This window comes from Mandrillus leucophaeus, unplaced genomic scaffold (assembly GCF_000951045.1).
Source record: "Mandrillus leucophaeus isolate KB7577 unplaced genomic scaffold, Mleu.le_1.0 Scaffold892, whole genome shotgun sequence".
Classification (NCBI taxonomy): Eukaryota; Metazoa; Chordata; class Mammalia; order Primates; family Cercopithecidae; genus Mandrillus; species Mandrillus leucophaeus.
Window position 1 is genome coordinate 284,693 of NW_012109719.1, and position 21,374 is coordinate 306,066.

Sequence of the window (21,374 nt, forward strand, 5' to 3'; positions counted from 1 at the left end):
TGAAGGTATAGTGATATTTTAAGACTATATGGTATATGTTGATGCCACCAGTCTGACAGCTAAAAATATGTCTGCTTATGTATTAAAATGTATTAATATTAACTTCTACTAGAGTGTCTATAGATATAACTAATTAAAACAAAAAAACATTGGGTCCTTCAATACTTTTTGATACTCTGAAGGACTCCTAAGAAAAAACGTATTTGAAAACTGTCAAAAAATTATTTTTCCCCAAAAGTCTCTATGAGGTTGACATTTTTTACAAAGAGTAGTCACATTGCTAAGCTATGGCAGAACTAATCTGAACACAAGAGGATCTGATTGCAATTTCTGGACTAGGTCATTATCTTAGTCCATTTGAGCTGCTATAACAAAATACTGTGTCATTTGTAAATACACAGAAATGTATCTCTCACAGTTCTGGAGGCTGGAACATACAAGATCAAGGTGCTGGGAGATTTGGTATCTGGTAAAGGCACACTTCCTAGTTCATAGATTGTGACATCTAGCTGTGTTTAGTCATGGTGGAATATGCAAGGGGTCATTAACTCCATTCAGGAGGGTTCGCCCTCATGACCAGATCACATTATGACAGCCCTGTCTCTTAATACCTTCACATAGGAGATTAGATTTCAATCTATGAATTTAGGGACGCACAAATATTTAGACCATAGCAATCATAAACCTTTCTCCATAGCTACTCCCAGTAGGATGTTCTCAAGCAAAATAACGAATTAGATGACTTTAAATGAAAGTATTAATAATGTGTTTTCTAAATTACTGATGGACTTTTTTCTCAATTTAAATGACATACTTATTCACAGGTGCTTCATCAATCCCCAATCATTAACGAATTTTTGCAAAACAAAATAACTTTTAAAATCTTGAAGCAGAAAATTTATACAAATAATATGCTTTATAATTTTAGCCATGATTAAAATTATATTTAATAATTTATAGCCTTATTATAAAGTAAATCAGTTTAAACATATTGTAGTGTCACTTAAAAAATATACAGAACTTTTCTAGCCCTTTTCAACTGATTCTATTATTTTTTGTTTTTCATTCTTCAGAGGTTCGGCTCTAACCAAAATGAATTCTTATTTTATGTAGTTAAGATACAGATTTTAAAGTTCAACCACATTAACTAGCATCCATAGATTCACAGAAGTTTATAGTGACCTGAGAGGAACTTCAATCTAATGCCATTCCCTTTATCTCACCCCCCCCAAAAAAAATGAGTCTAGAAAAATAAATTTACTTTTCTAATGTGAAACTTCTTGATGGAATCGTAATAACCTCTTGTGTAAGTCTTATCTAATCCCTGATTTATTTTTTAAGTTTTACCTTTTCTAAGTAATAAATCGTGTCTTCGTATAGAAGGAGAGTTACAAGCATTAAAAAATTAAAAGCATTTTAAAAAACCTATTTTGGCATTATCAGATCAAATTTCTTGATCTAATTAAAGAAAATCCTTTATTTCATTTCTCTCTTCTTTCCCTCACCTTCCCTCCTCCTTTATTTCCCCTCTACTTCCCCCTTGTCTCTCTCCTCCTCTTCCTTCTTTTCTTCCACTATCTTCTCTTTCTCTCTTTTTGATATATGTCTATCATATATTTTCAGAAATAGTCCAGTAAGATCTCATGTAGATGTACCACTTTCTTATTGCAACTCAGAGTGCAATTGTGATGAAAGTCAATGGGAACCAGTTTGTGGGAACAATGGAATAACTTACATCTCACCTTGTCTAGCAGGATGCAAATCTTCAAGTGGTAATAAAGAGCCCATAGTGAGTATTTGTTTTTGTTTTTCCTTCTCTCCTTAATCAAAATCACAGATTTGATTTTTCAATAATTGCTTATCGTATCTTCCTATAGCTAAGGTCTCCAGTATAAAGATAAAAGATTTCAATATTATCTGTCATTGTGATGGATGTGAAGTATAAACAAAGCTTCATATGAAGTCCTGCTTAGGACACAACCAAGATTTTCTGTTATTTGAATTCTATTTTGAGATTACCCCACTTTTTTCTTGAGAATGTAGAAATATGACCTATTAAAATTTAATCCACTTAGGATTTCTAAGAAGCATCTGATTTGACTGAAGCACAGGATTGCAATTAATTTGGAATTAATTTATCCATCAGAAGTTAGAGGAAAGTCCTGATTAACCTGGTGTCAGCACTACCTACTTCACTGGGACAATAATCTATGTGCATTTTTATATATACATCCTGATGTGTTTAGCTAGGGGCTCACTGGGGCTTTTGACTTTCCAATAAATTAATCAAGGATTTATGCTCACTTGACTGCCCAGTTCTCGATTTCCTATGTTGATTTCCTCACAGCCGGCACTTCTGTTACCCAGGATAATTTAGTATCCTGCTCACTTGTTGCCAACATATCCATTAGAAATTCCATTTTTTTTCTTCACTCAAAAGGTTTTTTTCCATGTGAGCCTCAGGTTTTTCCCAGTATCCTGGGTAACTCCCAATAGTTGGAAATTGGGTATGGTATTCCGCATACCTACCATTCACTCAGCATCTCACAAAGTTGTGTAATCATTTTTCAGGCCATCTTCCTATTGCCAACATTAGCAACATAGTCAGCTATGATAATTACTCTCCACCACACTCTTCCATGTTTCATTTTTAAACATTTTTCATCTTTCCCTTGCCCACTGTCATGCTGATATATCATGGAAAGGCATGGAGAAATTTGAAGAATAAAGCGTCCTAGGTTCCTTGAAGATAGGCCATAACTTTAATAAACTTGCACAACATATATGGCCCAAGGACTATACTTAAAAGCCCACATCTCATATTCCTCGACTATAATATCTTTCAGTAAGGGTGCCCTCATTTAATCCCTAGTTTCACTTTCCCCAATAGTGAAGATCTGAAAGAAACATAATATTAGAATCCTAAAAAGAGCTCTGTCTCCATGGAGATATCTTCTTAATATGGACAATGGCTCTGCCCTCTGGGGGCTACTGCAAAATTCCTTTACTAAATCCTCAGTTAAAAAAAAAAATCTCTTTATAAAATAATGTTCTCTGTATCAAATTTGGTTTTATTGGCCAATGTGCTTTCTCTAAAAAGATTGCTCCATATTATTCTTAGTGAAAAAAAAGAAGGATTAGAGGAAGCTTGGTGGGACTATAAAAGTATAGATTTAAATTCTTTTAAAATTCTTCCTTCAGTAATTATTCTTTAGCACTAGTAGGTTAAAGGCAAACTTCCCTTAAACTTTTGTTTAGCCTAGAATCAGAATAGATTTTTTTTAAAGCCACCTCCCTACAAACACTGCCTGATTAAACTCTCAAATCGCTTGATCCTAATGTTCCCCTTCTGTACTCTCACCATTAGTCAGGACATTCTGTTGTGTTGGACCTCTCTGGTAATAATATTACCTATTTTATTATCTGTCATTATGGTCTTGAATGCTGCTTTCGACTGCTTAAATAGAATTCTGACATCCATGCCCATCTCTGTTTCCTCTGTACTCTGTCCTATTTTCATGAGTGGCTCTAGTTCCAGATTTCACCTGCTGTATTTTCTGAAGTTTTGGGGTAATCCTTCCCCAGGCATGTCACTAATAGTTAGTAGAGATTGTTAAAGTGAGTAAAAATGCATATTTTAGGAAGTAGGTGTGGGTGAAAGAGCAATATTGAAAACAATTTATATTGATGAGAAAATTATATACAGTTTCATATGCTAATTTCTTAAATTATTTCCCAATTTTAATATTAAGAATTTATTAAATGTTAATATTCAATTACATTATCTTATACAGAAAGTAATTCAGGAAGCAATTTTGTCTTTCATTATTAAGCAACTGTATTTTTATAATATTTTTAAAACTATAAATATTTTAGTTTGAGACTTCTTTAAATATAATGGAATGTATTCATAGCCCAGTTGCATGTGGCAAATGTATTTGGTAATATTTCAAAAATTATTTTTAGGTGTTTTATAACTGCAGCTGTGTGGAAGTAACCGGTCTCCAGAACAAAAATTACTCAGTGCACCTGGGTGAATGCCCAAGAGATGATGCTTGTACAAGGAAATTTTATGTTTATTTTGCAGTTAAAGTCTTAGATTCTTTCCTCTGTGCAATTGGACTTACCTCATATTCCATGCTGGTGATTAAGTAAGTATGATGTTTTAAAACACTATCATGTATATTAAACTAAAAACACACCCAATGATATACATATTTTCCGTATTTAGCTCAAATTCATATTTTGTTACATTTTAATTTTCTGGGAATTCATTTTCTTAGAATTATTATGATATTTCAGTGCTATCATTAATAATGTAATTTTGTCTCTAATACTTCCATTGTGAAATCTAGACTCTATACATTGTTCTTTTATTGAGAATCTTAAGACACACACTGATTGGCAATTGCCTCAATTGTAAACGAGTCTCTATATGATTCAAAAAGAACTTTTAATTTTTTGCCTTGGATCCTAATGGGCCAGTTAGAGAAAATCATCTGTTGATTTCATTGAAAGAAAACATTTTGCAACAAGATATAAATATAAACTTCTGTGTGTAATGAAATTCTAATGCTGTAAATTTACCCACAGCATGGCTTCTGACCTAGTATCCCTTAATACCATTGTAGACAGAAGAAAAGTGTATGTAAAGAATTCATTCCTTTCTTCACTCATTAAACAAATATTTAGACAGGATGTGACGCTTAATGAAGAATATTTCTTGGTAAATAAAACTAATAAGGTACCTGTTGTTTCATAGCTTAGAAAATCGACGAGTGACCTGAGACAAATAAGTTTTAAAATAAACACATAATTACAAATTGCTCTAAGTCTTAATAAGGAAAAAGACTGCTAATAAAAGGAATAAAAAGAGAAATGAAATTTGGGAGTGAAATGAGAGTATATGAGGGAAAGGACTCACAAAGTACATCTTAAAAGAAGTGATGTTTTATCTAAAAGCATACAGAAAAAACCAAATGAAGGGCTTTCAGGAAGAGGGTCTAGGTACTGATTCCTTAAGATAGGAAAGAACTAGCGTGTTTGAAGACTAAAAAGAATCCAGTTCATTGGACCATACTGAGTGAGGGGGTGTGGCATAAGATAAGTTTGGAAAATTAGGGAGGAAGCAGATAATGTGTGCCCTACTGGCCAATATAATAATTCAATCACCTAAAACTGTAAACATGTAAAGACAGGCATGTGGATCTTAAAAATATACATGATAAGTAGAATAACCTAGGTTAACATCTAATTGTACTTCTAAAACATACTAGTTGATCACATTCATGGTCTGCTAACAGCATGACATGATAGAGAAAAAAATGTGTTTTTAAATTTTGTTAACATGAAAGTAAACCTGTAAACTAAATTTACAGTTGTTAAATTTTGACCCTGACTGCAAGTCTTATCAAATTATTTATAGTAAATATTCCACAAATACAGCTTCATCTTCAATATAAAATGTCTACTCAGAGGGAGAAGCATATATTTGCTAAAATACAATTTCATTAAAATAAAAATTCACCTCAAAACCTCATACTAGTTTGTATCTCAACATGTTTCAACTTCTTAATTAAAACTTTTTCATGAGGAGAGTTTTAAAAATACTGTTTCATCGTTGATAATTATGATTTATCTAATTAGGAAAGTTATGAAATCAACATTACCACTTGTCAAAAGCATTTATTAATCTCTCACTAGCCTTTGATTTTCTTTGAAGAAAAGTTTTGTGAAGCAGACTAGAGAACGCAGATATAAAATATGAACTTCAGTCTGTTAATGATTTTCTAATGCTTATATCATAAGACTATTGCTAAAACTAGACTAAGCAGGAGTGTAGGCATTTACTCATCCAATACGTATTTATTATGTGTGTCAGCCACAGGTCCATGCAATGAGGATGCAAATGTGAATGAAAGTGGTAAAAATTCATTGGCATCCAGTGGGCATGGGGAATGGGGGATGGATTGGCACAGGAGAAGAACTAATAAACAAACAAGCAAGTAAATATGTAAAATAGGGTAAGTGTGCAACACTAGAAAGAAGGATCAGAGTAAGAAAATAGAAAAAGTAGGGATAGGTAAGAGACACTAGTTCAGACATTGTGCATTGGAAATCATATGATAAGAAGCCTAAATGAAGAGCTGAAGAGTGAAACTACAAGCCATGCTAAATGGGGCCAGGGAAGGAACAATCAAGGCAAGGTAGAGCAGAGGTAAAGCCCTGGTGTGGAGCATACTTGACATATACATGGTCAGAAAAAAGTGTGTGAGGAAGAGAGAGGTATGAAGCAGAATGACAGAGCTAGCATGATCCAGATTATGTTGTTCACAGGAAAGTCTTTGGAACTTATTCTAAACGTGTTCAGAAGCTCTAGAGGGTTTAAGTGTTAGTATTACCTAATGCTTATGGCTTACCTAATGAGAAGAACACTCGAACTGTGCATGGAGATGGAGCGTGTTTTTGGAAGACAAAAATGAAATCATGGAAAACAGAAGGCTATGATCATTCTTCACAAGATGGGGTCTCAACTGAGCATGGTTACGATTAAGGAAGTGGGAAGTGACTTGAGTCTCAGTCTTTGTTTTGTTTTTTAAGGCAAAGCCAATATAATTTGCTGCTCAATTGAATACGGCAGGTGAGAGAGAGAATTTAAGGATGATCTGAAAATTCTGGTCTGAGTTCTGAAAAAATTATAGTACTGTCGAACAAAATGGAAAAGACTAAGGAAGAGTAGTTTTGGGAAAGTGGACAAGTAAGACTTCTTGTGTCTCTAAAACTGAGCTGCCTGTTAGATATCTACCGACAATGTCATATGTAGAATCTACTATTCAGGAGAAACACGAAAGTTAGAAACAGAAATTTTAGAGTTAGCAACATACAGATGCTATTTAAATTCAGTGCTCTATTGAGATCTTCTAGGGACTCAGTACAGATAGAAACTAGATCCTAGGACCAACACCTAGTGCTCTAACTTTAGAGATGAATAATAGAAGAAGCCAGTGAAGGAAACTGAGGAAGTCCCGTGAGTTATGAGAAAAACAGAAAAGATCATGTTCTTGAAGCATGATGAAGAATATATGAAGCAGTGAGTAAAGCAACTATGTCAAGGGCTGCTGAGAGTTCACAGGAGTTAGGGACTAGAAAGTGACCCTCAGATTTCATTATATGCTGATCACTGTTAGCCCAAACAAAACTGGTGTATGAAGAAGGAAGGGAAATGTAAGGCTGCTTTAGTTAATAAAAAGTGTTTCATTTTTATGGATTTAGGGGTACAAGTGCAGTTGTGAAACATGGATATACTGTGCAGTGAAGTATGGGGTTTTGTGTTCTCATCATCTGAATAGAGTACATTGTATCCGATAGATAGTATTTCATCCCTCCCACCCTCCTGTCCCATCCCATCCCTGCCACCCTCTGCCAACCTCCCACACTTTAGGGTCTCTAATGGTCTATTGTTTCACTCTGTATGTCCTTATGTACCCACTATTTAGCTCTCACATCAAAGTGAGTACATGCATTTTTTAACTTTCTGTTTCTGACTCATTTCACTAAGGATAATGGCCTCCAGTTCTACCCATAATGCTGCAAATGACTTGACTTCATTTTTTATGGCTGACTATCAGTTAATGGACATTTAGATTAATTCTATGACTTTGCTTTTGTCATTAGTGCTGTGATAAGCATACGAGTGCAGGTATTTTTTGCTTGTTTGTTTGTTTTTGTTTTGAGATAGAGTCTTACTTTTTTTGCCAAGACTGTAGTGCAGTGGTGAGATCTCGTCTCCCTGCAATCTCCGCCTCCCAAGTTCAAGCAATTCTCCTGCCTCAGCCTTCTGAGTAGCTGGGATTTCAGTCACCCACCACCATACCAGGCTAATTATTTTGTATTTTATTTTATTTATTTTAATTTTTAGTGGAGATGTGGTTTCACCATGTCAGTCAAACTGGTCTCAAACTCTTGACTTCAAGTGATCTGCCTGCCTTGGCCTCCCTAAGTGCTGAAATTGCAGGCGTGAGCCACTTCACCCAGCCACAGGTGTCTTTTTAATAAAATTATTTCTTTTTATTTAAGTAGACATCCAGTACTGGGATTTCTGGATTGAATGGTAGTTCAGTTTTTAGGTCTTTGGTAAATCTCTATACTGTTTTCCACAGAGGTTGTACTAATTTACATTCCCACCAACCGTGTATAAGCATTCTCTTTTCTCCTCATCTTCACCAACATCTCTCGTTTTTTGACTTTGTAATAATAGCTGTAGTAAGGATATAAGATGATACTGTGATTTTAATTTTAATATCTCTGATGATTAGTGATGTTGGGGATTTTTTATATGTTTATTGAACACTTGTATGTCTTCCTTTGAAAAATGTATGTTCATGTCCTTTGCCCACTTTTTAATGAGGTTCTTTTTTTTTTTTTCATTGAGTTGAGTTCCTCGTATATTATGGATATTAGCACTTTATCAGATCCATTGTTTACAAATATTTTCTCCCATTCTGTGGGTTGTCTGTGTCCTCTGTTGATTATTTCTTTTACTCAGCAGAAGTTTTTCAGTTTAATTAAGTTCCATTGGCGTATATTTGTTGTTGTATTTCCGTTTGAGGATGTAATCATAAATCCTTTGCCTAGACCAATGTCCAGGAGAGTTTTCCTAGGTTTTTCCCTAAGATTTTTTATAGTTTCAGGCCTTACATTTAAGTCTTTAATCAATTTTGAGTTAATTTTTATATATGGTGAGAGATAGAGATTCCATTTTATGACTGCATATATGACTCTCCAATTTTCCCAGTACCATTTATTGAATAGAGTGTCCTTTCCTCAGTGTATATATATTTTTGCCTTTGTCAAAGATCAGTGTGTTGTAGGTATGTGGTTATATCTCTAGCTTCTGTAGTCTGTTCCATTAATCTATGCATTTATTTTTATACTATTACTATTTATTTTGGCTTATAGACTTGAAGTATAATATAAAGTCAGGTAAGGTAATAACTTCAGCTTATTTTTTGCTTAGGATGAATTTGCTCTTCAGGATCTTTTTTGGTTCCATATGAATTTTAGGATTTTTTTTTTTCTAATTCTATAAAACCTGATATTGATAATTTAATAGAAATTGCATTGAATCTTTATAGGTTGCTCTGGGCAGGATGGTCATTTTACATAATATTAATTATTTCAATTCATGAGTGTGGGAACTTTTTCCATTCCATTTTGTCATATATGACTTTTTCATCAGTTCTTTTTGTAGAGACTTTTTACCTCTTAGGTTAAATGTATTCCTATTTAGTTTATTTTTTATCTATTATATATATCTGTAAAAAAAAATCTTGTTATAGACAACTATATTATCTATCAGTTATCTATCAGATAGATAACTGTATTGGGATACTTTTGTTGATTTGGTTCTCAGCTACATCATTATTTGTGTATGGAAATTATACTCATTTTTGTAAATTGGTTTTATATCCTGAAACTTTACTGAAGTAGTTTATCAAGTCTAGGAGACTTTCAGAGGTGTCTTTAGGATTTTCTAGGTATAAGATTATATCATAAATAAAAAGAAATAATTTGAACATTTGTTTTCCAATTTGGATACCTTTTATTCCTTTTTTTGTCATGGCTCTAGATAGAACTTCCAATACTATGTTGAACAGGAGTGGTGAAAGTAGACGTCCTCATCTTGTTCCCTTTCTTAGAAGTAATGCTTACAGTTTTCCCTCACTCAGTATGTTGTTAACTGTGGTTTGCATTTTACGGCTTTCATTATTTTGAGGTATGTTTCTTCTATGCATAGTTAAGTAATGGTTTTTATCATAAAGGAATGCTTGATTTTATGAAGTGCTTTTTCTGTGTCAGTTGATTTTATATGCTTTTTGGTTTTAATTATGTTAATTTGATGAATCACATATATTAATTTGCATATGTTGAACCATCTTTGCATTTCAGGAATAAAGACCGCTTCATCATTGTGATGAACCTTTTGATGTACTGCCAAATTCAATTTTCTACTGTTTTGTTGAGGATATTTTGATCTATGTTCATCAGTAATATTGATCTGTAGTTTTATTTTTATTTATTATTTACTTGCCGAGTTTTGGTGTCAGGGTGATGCTGTTGTTTCTTTGATAGAATTTGGCAGTGATGCTAACTGTTCTTGCACTTTTTATTGTTATTAGGAGATTTCTTTTTTATTACTGATCAATTTAATTACTTATTATTTGTTCAGTATTTCTATTTTTTCTTGGTTCAAATTCGGGAGGTTGTATGTTTCCAGGAATTTATCGATTTTCTGTAGGTTTTCTAGTTTGTATATGTAGAGATGTACATAGTAGTCTTCGATGATCTTTTGTATTTCTGTGGTAATAGTTTTAATGTCACCTTTATCATTTCTGATTGTGCTTATTTGAATCTTCTTCCTTTTAATGGTTAATCTTCTAGCAGTCTAGCAATCTTGTTTATATTTTCAGATAACCAACTTTTTTTTTCACTGATCCTTTGTAAATGTTTTTGCCCACATTTCATTTAGTTTTGTTCTTTGTTATTGCTTTATTCTGCCAGTTTAGGGTGTGGGTTGTTCTTGATTTTCTAGTTCCATGAGGCATGATATTAGATAGGCATTTAATGCTACGGACTTCCCTCTTAGCATTGATTTGATGCATCTCAGAGGTTTTGATATGCTGTCTTTATTTTTCATTCATTTTGATTTTTAGAAATAATTCTGTCTTGATTTCAATAATTGTTCAGGAACAAGTTATTTAATTTTCATTTATTTGTATAGTGTCAAGAATTCCTCTATGTACTAATTTCTGTTTTTATTTCACTGTGTTCTGAGAAGGTACTTCATGTAATTTTGATTTTTAAAAAAATGTATTCACTCTTGCCTGTGGCATGGCATATGATCAAATTTTTAGCATGTTTCACGTGCAGATGTGAAGAATCTATATTCTGTGGTAGTAATATAAGACGTTCGGCAAATGTTTGTTAGGTTCATTCGGTCTAGTGTTCTATTTACCAGTTTTCTTTGTTGATTTTTAGCCTCCATGATCTTCCTATTTCTGTCAGTGAGTTATTTATGGACCCTACTAATGTTGTATTGGTCTCTCTCTTTTCTTCAGTCGGAGTAGTAGTTGTTTTATGAATCTGAGTGCTACAATGCTCGATACATGCTTTTAGAATTGTTATATCCTCTTGTTGAATTGAGTCTTTATAAAATATGATAACCTTTTTTCATTTTTTTACCATTTTTTATTTGAAATTTGTTTGATCTAACGCAAGTATAGCTATAGTTGGTTTATGTAACCATGGGATATCTTTTTGCACCCCTTTACTTTGACTCTGAAAATGTCTATACCAGTTAGCTTAGATAGATGGGTTTCTTGTGTGTAGCATAAGAAATGTTTTTTTTAAAAACATTCTGCCAGCCTATATTTTTTTAAGTGGAGCATTTAGTCTGTTTACATCTAAGGTCAGTATTTGAAGTTTTGTTCCCATAATATTGTTAATTAGTTCTTAATTGCTTTGGGGCATCAATTCGGTGATTTCTTTATAAGATCTGTGTGTTTTATACTTTTGTATGTTCCCATAATGATTAGTATTGCTCTTTCGTTTCTGTGTTTAGAACACCTTTGAGTATTTCTTGTAGTGCCATTCTGTGACAAATATGTTTAGTGTTTGCTTAATATCTAGGAAATACGTTTTTTCTCTTTGAATTATTAAGCCTAGTTGAGGAGGATAAAAAAAAATTCTTGTCTGGCCTTATTTTGTAAGAAGACTCAAAATAGGACCCCAGTTTCTTTTTGGCTTGTACGGTTCCTGCTTACAAGTTTCCTGCAAACTCTGGTATGAGTTTGATGAGATTTCTTTTATAGATTATTAGACACTTCTCTCTTGCCACTTTTATGTTGACTTTGGATAGTCTGATGACTATATGTCTTTCTTAGATTATTCTTGTAATACATATCCCAGGAATCATCTGAGATTTTTATATCTGGATGTTTAGGTCTGTAGCAAGACCAGGGAAGTTTTCCTGAGTTATTTATTCAAACAAGTTACCCACACTTTTTACTTTCTCTTCTTCTCCCCTTGTAATGGCTATAATTCATAGGTTTGGATGCTTTACATGATAACCTAGTTCTTGAAGGCTTTGTTAAGTTTTGCAATTTATTTTTCTGTATTTGTCTTACTGGGTTTACTTAAAAGACCTGTCTTCTAGCTCTTAAATGATTTATGCTGCTTGTTCAGCCTGTTGTTAAAGTTTTCAGAACTATTTTGCAGTTCCATCAAAATATTTTTCATTTTCAGAAGTTGTGTCTGTTTTTCTCAATAAAATCTATATTTTCTTTTTTATGCTACATCATTTTCCTGGTGTGTTTATGATGGCTTTCAACTTTTGGATCTCAATCTTTACATAATCCTGTATTTCTTAAAGGCCTTATTTCTTGGAGGATTCTTTAGAATTCTTTAGAATCAATATTTTGGATATTTTTTTTTAGAGTTGGAGTCTCACTCTGTCACCAGGCTGGAGTGCAGTGGCATGATCTCGCTCCCTGCAACCTGCACCTCCCGGCTTCAAGCGATTCTCCTATCTCAGCCTCCTGAGTAGCTGGGACTACAGGTGCATATTCTTTATCGACTATATCAAAGATTTTATTTTGTTTAGAATCCACTGCTGGAGGTTACTGTGGTCCTTTGGAGAGGTTGTAACACTCTTTCTTCTTTATACTTCCAAAATTGTTTATCTGATTCTTCCTCATTTAGATAAGCTCTCTCTCTCTTTTTTGAATTTATTTTGTTTTAACAGGATTTTTCTGCCTTTGAAAATGTGACTATAATGTGTGCTGCATAGAATGTGAAAGGCTATATTGAAGAGGATCAGGAAAAAATGCTAGAAAGGAAAGTGCAAACAGTCAGTATGGAAAGTTCTTTTCAGGAGAAGTGTTACAAGAAGAAGTAGAGAAAAAATGTGGTAGCTAGCATGATTATGTCATCAAGAGTTCTGTTTATGTTCAGTTCTAGAAATAATACCATGCTTGCATACGAATGAGAATTAGCAGTACAGATGAAGGAAACTGACAACGCAGAAGAGAGGGAAAGTAATTATAGAGGAAGATGAAAAGAGATGTTAACAAAGACACAGAGTTTTTCTTTGTAGAAGGGAAAATTGTCTATGTGGGTAAAAAGCTGGTAAATGTATACCTGTAGTGATGAAGAATATTGAGACTTTTTTCTAAGTGCTTCTACTTTTTCTGTTATAAAAAAGCAATGTAATCAGATGAGAAAGAAGAGAAAGAAAAGAAAGAGTGTTCATATAAGAAAATGTTACCTAGTAATCTTGAAGACTGGAGAAATATACTGACTGGGCAAATGGACTAGTAAAATATTGGACAATTGCACTGGAGGTCTCCTGAATATTTTTGCTTATGAATTTAAAGTAAGCCCAACCAGCATGTTTGAATTATTTCCTCCAGCTATGCAGCACATTGTACATAGGTGCAGAGAAGGTAGAGGTTTAGATAAAAGCATTTTTGCTTGTCCAATACAATAAAGGATGAGATAGACAAAAATGTTCAAGATATATGCAAGGGATTGATTATAACAAAACATCATGATGAGAGAGGACGTGAAGAGGTGAAACTAGAGATGGCCTGTGAAGAGGTCAGAGGAGTCATAAGCCTAAAGAGCTGGGGTTGAGGTATATTGCAGCAGATGTATGAAAGGGAGTCATTTTAAACTTTGAGAGGTGGTTATGAGGAGTGGGATGCTCAAAATTGAGAGTTTAAAAAGTGGGTACTGATGAACTGATTGTGGGTGAAAGAAATACGACTTTCCAGAGAAAAGGCCAAGAAACTGGAAGAGCAGAGCATTGGGAGCATAGTCTATACAAAGATTAAAATAACTAGGAAAAGGAGCAGAAATCATTTTGATGAAAATGACAGAGAACCTAGAATGAAAATTGTCAAAAAATGGTGAGAGTTGTGCTGTGCCAGTCTACAGCTAACTTCGACAAGGAGGTTAGAGAATAGCATATTAGGGTGGTGCACCTCTTCCTAGGATCTAGAGGTCTTTCAGAGGAGAGACTCAGGTATGGAAGTGGTAAAAACAAAAGATCAATAAGGACTTCCACATTTCAGGCCCATTGATACAGAGGCGGTGGAAGGAAAACGATAGAGTTGTATGGAAAGAGTGTTAATGGGAGTTAGACTTCATTTAGAACAAGAAAGTAAAAGAGCTAAAAAGAATGTAGGAAGTTGGCCAGGCACAGTGGCTCATGCTTGTAGTTCTAACACTTTGGGAAGCCAAGGCGGGTGGATCAATTGAGGTCAGGAGTTCAAAACCAGCCTGGCCAACATGGTGAAACCCCATCTCTACTAAAAATAAAAATAAAAAAAATTAGCTAGGCGTGGTGGTGGGCACCTGTAATCCCAGCTACTCAGGAGGCTGAGGCAGGAGAATTTCTTGAACCCAGGAGGTGGAGGTTGTAGCGAGCTGAGGTCATAGCACTGCACTCCAGCCTGGGCCACAGAGTGAGACTCTGTCTCAAAAAAAATGAAATAAAAAAAAATAAACATTTTTGCTGGTAATAAACAAGAGTTTCCATGGGCAAAATAAAAGGGTTTGGGTGATGGGAAAAGAGTAGAAAAGTGAGTTGGATTAAGGGATGTATATTAAACCATGTGGAATGAGAGTCTTGGTACCCAGAGAAGATCTCAAAATCTTGGCATTCTACTGGTGACAAGGGTGTGAGGCATGATGTAAGCTGATGACAAACAAAACATCAATCTTAAATGACCCAAAGGAGGGTAATGTTTTAGAACTTAAAAACAAAATACATTTTAATGGCTCAGCCAGAAAAGATTTGGCTCCTTTAGGATACAAATTAGAGTTTTTCTTCAATGTTTTGCAAACAGGATGCACATCCTGCGCATGCACTCCAGAACTAAAAATAAAAATACTAAAATAAAATAAAAAGGAAGTGAAATAAGCCCCACACATTTTTTTAAAAATCATCAATAATTAAATGAAATGACACATTTAACTTCTTGGGGTGTTTTTTGTGATGAGTTCATCCTGGAAGATATCCATGAAAATCCAGAGCTGCTCAATATCATATATGAAGCAGGCATCACTCTACAGTGAAAAATAATCCTTCATGATAACAGTGCATGGGTGTGTGCATGCAAGTGAGCATGTGAGTATGAGCATGCAAGGAGTAGTGTGAGTGTACATGCATGTAAATGTAGGAGTGTGTATGGTTGTTATTGTATATGTATGTTACTATATCACACATATCCATCATTTCCACAGAATTGAAGATTTCAGGCCCACTCTTCGAAACAATTCACCCTATCTGCAAGTCCCCCAATTCTCCTGCATGCTAACCCTTTCCCTGGGTGAAAATACAAGTTGATAACAAATGTCAGTTTGCCTTGTGCATATAGTATACAAAGTGCAACTTCTGAAAATGAATTACAGTGAAAAATGCGTGTCAGGCAATTGTCAGAGAGCTCAACCAGGGGTGAAGTGCAATCTCTCCCTTCCCCAAACCTCCTTTGAGAAATCTGATATTTGAGAGTAACATCTTAATAGAAAAGCTAACCTCCCCTTCCTGCTGATTTTCTCCTGACCACCTCTTTATGAAATAAATTTCCTCCTTATATAGCAGACATGGATTCATTGTCTTCAGTGTGGTGTTGTGTCCTCAACTGGGCTAACAAAGTACTGCTGTACTTGGTGAAAGCAGAACCAAAACATACTTTCCATTTATTGTCTCTCCTAATATATAACTATCTTATATTTAACTTTTAATATATTATGTTTAATTTAACTTTTGCCTTTTAAAATTTTATAAATCCTGTTGAATTCTTTTCAGAATCTCAATAAAAGAAAGCTGTTCTGTATAGATGTGATTATGTGTAAATGAAATTGAAGTTTAGAGTTCTAGCTCATTTTATTGGATTCTTATAACATGAGATAAGCATTATTATCTTCACTTAGCAAACAAAGAAACTAAGGCTAAGAGAAATTAAGTGACACACTTCTCCAAGTCACTTAGATGAGAAGAAGCATAATTTGTCTATTTACTCCCAAGAACGTTAACCAGCGTAGTATCTCTCAGTAGGTGCTCAGTGAATGTTCGTTGATTGATGACAGCTCATAGCTCTCTGAAAGAGTAACCATCCAAGAATTCAAGAAAAAAACACCTTTTTCATCAGTTAATTTATTATTTCAGTAAAACTGGGTGTTTTGAGCCACAGTCACCCTCCCTTATCCCAATCCACCCCCTCCACTAATGCAAAATAATTTTATTTCGCTTGGTGTATACTAAGTTATCACAGGGTTGGTAGTGTAATCAGTTTGTTGAACACAAAAAAATGGAAATGGGGAAATGCAAGAGTGAGTTAGTTTCTAAGTGAGGATACAAGTATACTCTTTACCTTTAATATGGCAGTTAAATACACAAGACACTAGAATACAGAAAAGTGTTTTGACCCATCTGGTTGTATTATATAATTTATGAATCATATTAGTAAACTACTCTCTTAACACTGATCATAGAAATAAGATGGCAAAAAGAGGACTGCTAAGAATTACTTTTGGGTAAGGGCATATAATATTTTCATAAGAACTACCTTAACTAAATAGTCCACACAAAATCATATTCTTCATAAACACAACAAGTCCGTTCATCACTTTTTTATAGGATTTTCATAAGGATCAAATATGAAAATTTTGTTAAACTGTCCTGAAATCATAAAGCATAGAATAAATAAGAAATAAAAATAATTATTACCACCCAGGTGTTTGCCTTTTAAAACAATTGAAAATATAACTATATTTAACATGAGCCATTCACTTAAGAGTTCTCATCCTACTATGAAGAAAAATGATACTGATAAATGTTTTGATATGAACTCAGTTTGATATTTTAATGATATGTATTGTTTCTTTGCTTTAATCATATTACAGGATTGTTCAACCTGAATTGAAAGCACTTGCAATCGGCTTCCATTCAATGATTTTGCGATCACTAGGTATGATAAATATACAGATGAGAAATTTAACATGTAAATATTCATGTTAAGGCTTAAAGACAATGTAATTAATTTTCAACTGTGAGAACGTATAAAAAAGGAATAAGTAAGAATCATTTTCATTTTTGTGATAAATGAAAATAATAACAGGAAAATTGAGTGGCCTAGCAGAGAATTTGATTGTTAATTCTCGTTAAAGCCAATCTGTTAAGAGCAAGGAATCATCATATTTATATTATACTTTTTCTAGCAGAAAGATAGGTAGTATCTGAAATTTTCCTTCTTTCAGAAATATAAGAATATTTCTTCCAGGTATAGGCAGAGTGGAGAGCCTTCCTTCTAAATGTTTAGAGGCCTTATTTAGGACAGACCTCAATTGGCTTAGGAGCCCTAGGAATCTGGTCAGGCTGAAGTTGTATAAAACAACAGGAGTTGTTAACATTAACTGTGTCACTTCCCACTACCTGGTCTTGTAAGGATGAGCAGCTAACCATTGGTAGGAATTAATGCAAAAGGGAATGAGAATTCAGACTCTAGAACTTGGCACCTTAGATTAAGAGCATGTTCTGAATAAAAGAAAGATCAGAAAAATGTGGTTTATTATTGGCGAAGAGCAAGGTTAGAGACTCCAGAGGCTAAAGGCCTTTTTAAATTTTTTATTTATTTATTTTTTGTTATTTCAGTAGGTTTTTGGGAAATAGGTGATGTTTGGTTACAAGAATAAATTCTCAGTGGTGATTTCTGAGATTTTGGTGCACCCATCACCCAGACAGTATGCACCATACCCAATGTGTAGTCATTTATCCATTAATACTTTCTCCTGAGTCCCCTAAGTCTATTGTATCATTCTTATGCTTTTGCATCCTCATAAAATATCTCCCAGTTATGAATGTGAACATCTGATATTTGGTTTTCCATTCCTGAGTTACTTCACTTAGCATAGTAGTGTGCAATTCTATCCAGGTTGCCGTGAATACCATTATTTCATTCATTTTTATGGCTGGGTAGCATTCTATGATATATATATACCACATTTCCTTTAGCCACTCATTGATTGATGGGCATTTGGGCTGGCTCCATATTCTTGCAATTGCAAATTGTGCTACTTAAACATGCATGTGCAAGTATCTTTTCCGTATAATTACTTCTTTTTCTCTAGCTGTATACCTAGTATGGGATTGCTGGATCAGATGAGATCTACTTTTATTTCTTTAAGAAATCTCCACACTGTTTTCCATAGTGATTGTAGTAGTGTACACTCCCTCAAACAGTGTAAAAGTGTTCTCTCTTCACCATATCCACATCAACATTTATTATTTTTTAATTTTTTGATTATGGCCATTCTTGGAGGAGTGAGGTGTGGTATCGCGTTGCAGTTTTGATTTGCATTTCCCTGATAATTAGTGATGTTGAGCATTTTTTCATATGCTTGTTGGCCATTTGTGTATCTTCTTTTGAGAATTGTCTGTGCATGTCCTTAGCCCATTTTTTGATGAGATTGTTTGGTTTTTGTCTTGCTGATTTGTTTGAATTGTTTGTAGGTTCAGAATATTAGTACTTTGTCAGATGTATAGATTGTGAAGATTTTCTGCTACTCTGTGGATTGGCTATTAACTCTGCTGATTATTTCTTTTGCTGTGCAAAAGTTTTTAAGTTTAATTAAGTCCCACCTATCTTTGTTTTTGTTGTATTTGCTTTCGGGTTCTCGGTCATGAAGTCTTTGCCAAAGTCAATGTCTAGAATGGTTTTTCTGATGTTATCTTCTAGAACTTTTATGATTTTAGGTCTTGTATTTAAGTCTTTGATTCATCTTGAGTTGATTTTCATATAAGGTGAGAGATGAGGATCCAGTTTTGTTCTTCTACATGTGACCTGCCAATTATCCCAGCACAATTTGTTGACTGGGGTATTCTTTCTTCACTTTATATTTTTGTTTGCTTTGTCAAAGATCAGTTGGCTGTAAGTATTTGGCTTTATATCTGGGTTCTGTATTTTGTTCTATTGCTCGATGTTCCTATTTTTATACCAGTACCATGCTGTTTTAGTGACCATGGCCTTATAGTATAGTTTGAAGTCAGGTAATGTGATGCCTCCAGATTTTTTTGTTTTGCTTAGCATTGTTTTGCTATGCAGGCTCTTACGTGGTTCCATGTGAATTTTAAGATTTTTTTTCTAGTTCTGTGAAGAATGATGGTGGTATTTTGACAGGAATTGCATTGAATTTGTAGGTTGCTTGTGGCAGTATGGTCATTTTCACAATATTGATTCTACCCAGTCATGAGCATGGGATGTGTTTCCATTTGTTTCTGTCATCTGTGATTTCTTTCAGCAGTGTTTTGTAGTTTTACTTTTAGAGGTCTTTCACCTCCTTTGTTAGGTATATTCCTAAGAATTATTTTATTTTTTTGCAGCTATTGTAAAAGGGGTTGAGTTCTTGATTTGATTCTCCACTTAGTCACTGTTGGTGTGTAGCAGAGCTACTGATTTTATACATTGATTTTTGTATCCTGAAACGTTGCTGAATTCATTCACCAGCTCTAGCAGCTTTTTCGATGAGTCCTTAGGTCTTTCTGTGTTTACAATCATATCACCAGTGACAGTTTGGCTTCCTTTTTACCAATTTGGATGCCTTTGATTTTTTTTCTCTCTGATTGCCCTGGCTAGGACTTCTAGTACTATGTTTAATGGAAGTGGTGAAAGTAGGCATCCTTATCTTGTTTCAGTTTTCAGGGGGAATGCTTTCAACTTTTCCTCATTCAATAAAATGTTAGCTGTGGATTTGCCATAGATGGCTTTTGTTACCTTAAGGTGTGTCTCTTCTATGCCAATTTTACTGAGGGTTTTAATCATAAAATGATGCCTGATTTTGTCAAATGCTTTTTCTGCATCTATTGAGATGATCATGTGATTTTTGTTTTTAATTCTGTTTCGTGGTGTATCACATTTATTGCCTGGTGGATGTTAAATCATCCCTACATCCCTGGTATGAAACCCACTTGATCATGGTGTATTATCTTTTTGATCTACTGTTAGATTGAGTTAGCTAGTATATCTGGTTGCAGGTTTTTGCTTCTATGTTCATCAGGGATATTGGTCTGTAGTTTTCTTTTTTTGTTATATCCTTTCTTGGTTTGGATTTGAGGGTGATACTGGCTCTATAGAAAATTTAGGAGGAATACCTTCCTTCTCTATCCTGTGGAACAGTGTCAATAGGATTGGTCACAATTCTTCTTTGAATTCCTGATAGAATTCAGCTATGAATCTGTCTGGTTCTGGACTTTTTTGTTGTTGTTGTTGTTGGCCGTTTTAGATTACCATTTCAGTCTCACTGGTTTTTATTGGTCTGTTCAGAGTTTCTATTTATTCTTGGTTTAAGGGTTGTTTATTTCCAGGAATTTATCCATCACCTTTTCTAAATTTTCTAAATTTTCTAGTTTATGCACTTAAAGATGTTTATAGTAGCCTCGAATAATCATTTGTATTTCTGTGGTATCAGTGGTAATATCTCCCATTTAGTTTCTAATTGAGCTTATTTTGATCTTCTCTCTTCTTGGTTAAGCTTGCTAATGGTCTATCAATTTCGTTTATCATTTCAAAGAACCAGATTTTTGTTTCACTTACATTTTGTATTTTTTGTTGTTGTTGTTTCAATTTCACTTAGTTCTGCCCTGATCTTTGTTATTTCTTTTCTTCAATTGGCTTTGAGTTTGGATTGTTCTTGTTTCTCTAGTTCCATAAGATGTGACCTTATGTCGTCTGTTTGTGCTCTTTCAGACTTTTTGATGTAGGCATGTAAAGCTATGAGCTTTCCTCTTAGTACCTATTTTGCTGTATCCCAGAAGTTTTGATAAGTTTTGTCACTATTTTTATTCAGTTCAAAACTTTTTAAAATTTCCATTTTGATTTCATTGTTGACCCAACAATCATTTAGGATTTAGGAGACGGTTATATAATTTCCATGTATTTGCATGATTTTTGGTGTTCCTTTTTCTGTTAATTTCCAATTTTCTTTCACTGTGGTCTGAGAGAGTATTTGATATAATTTCCACTTTCTTAAATTCACTGAAACATGTTTTGTGGCCTATCATATGGTCTATCTTGGACAATGTTCCATGTGCTGATGAATAGAATGTATATTCTATAGTCATTGGATAGAATGTTCAGTAAGTATCTGTTAAGCTCATTTTTTCTAGGGTATAGTTTAAGTCTATTGTTTATTTGCTGACTTTCTATCTTGATGACCTGTCTAGCACTGTCAGTGGAGTATTAAAGTCCCCCACTATTATTGAGTTGCTGTCTATCTCGTTTCTTAGGTCTTATAGTAATTTTTTTATATATAAA

The 21,374-nt window shown here is 34.0% G+C and overlaps 1 protein-coding gene across 1 annotated transcript in view; it reads left to right on the forward strand.

The window, feature by feature from the left end:
• The window catches only part of SLCO1B7 (solute carrier organic anion transporter family, member 1B7 (non-functional)), an 84,603-nt gene that overhangs the window by 44,384 nt on the left and 18,845 nt on the right, over positions 1-21,374 (forward strand). Inside the window, 3 exon segments of the mRNA XM_011969464.1 lie at positions 1,506-1,789; positions 3,967-4,151; positions 16,969-17,033. Of these exon segments, the coding sequence (XP_011824854.1) occupies positions 1,506-1,789; positions 3,967-4,151; positions 16,969-17,033 (534 nt within the window).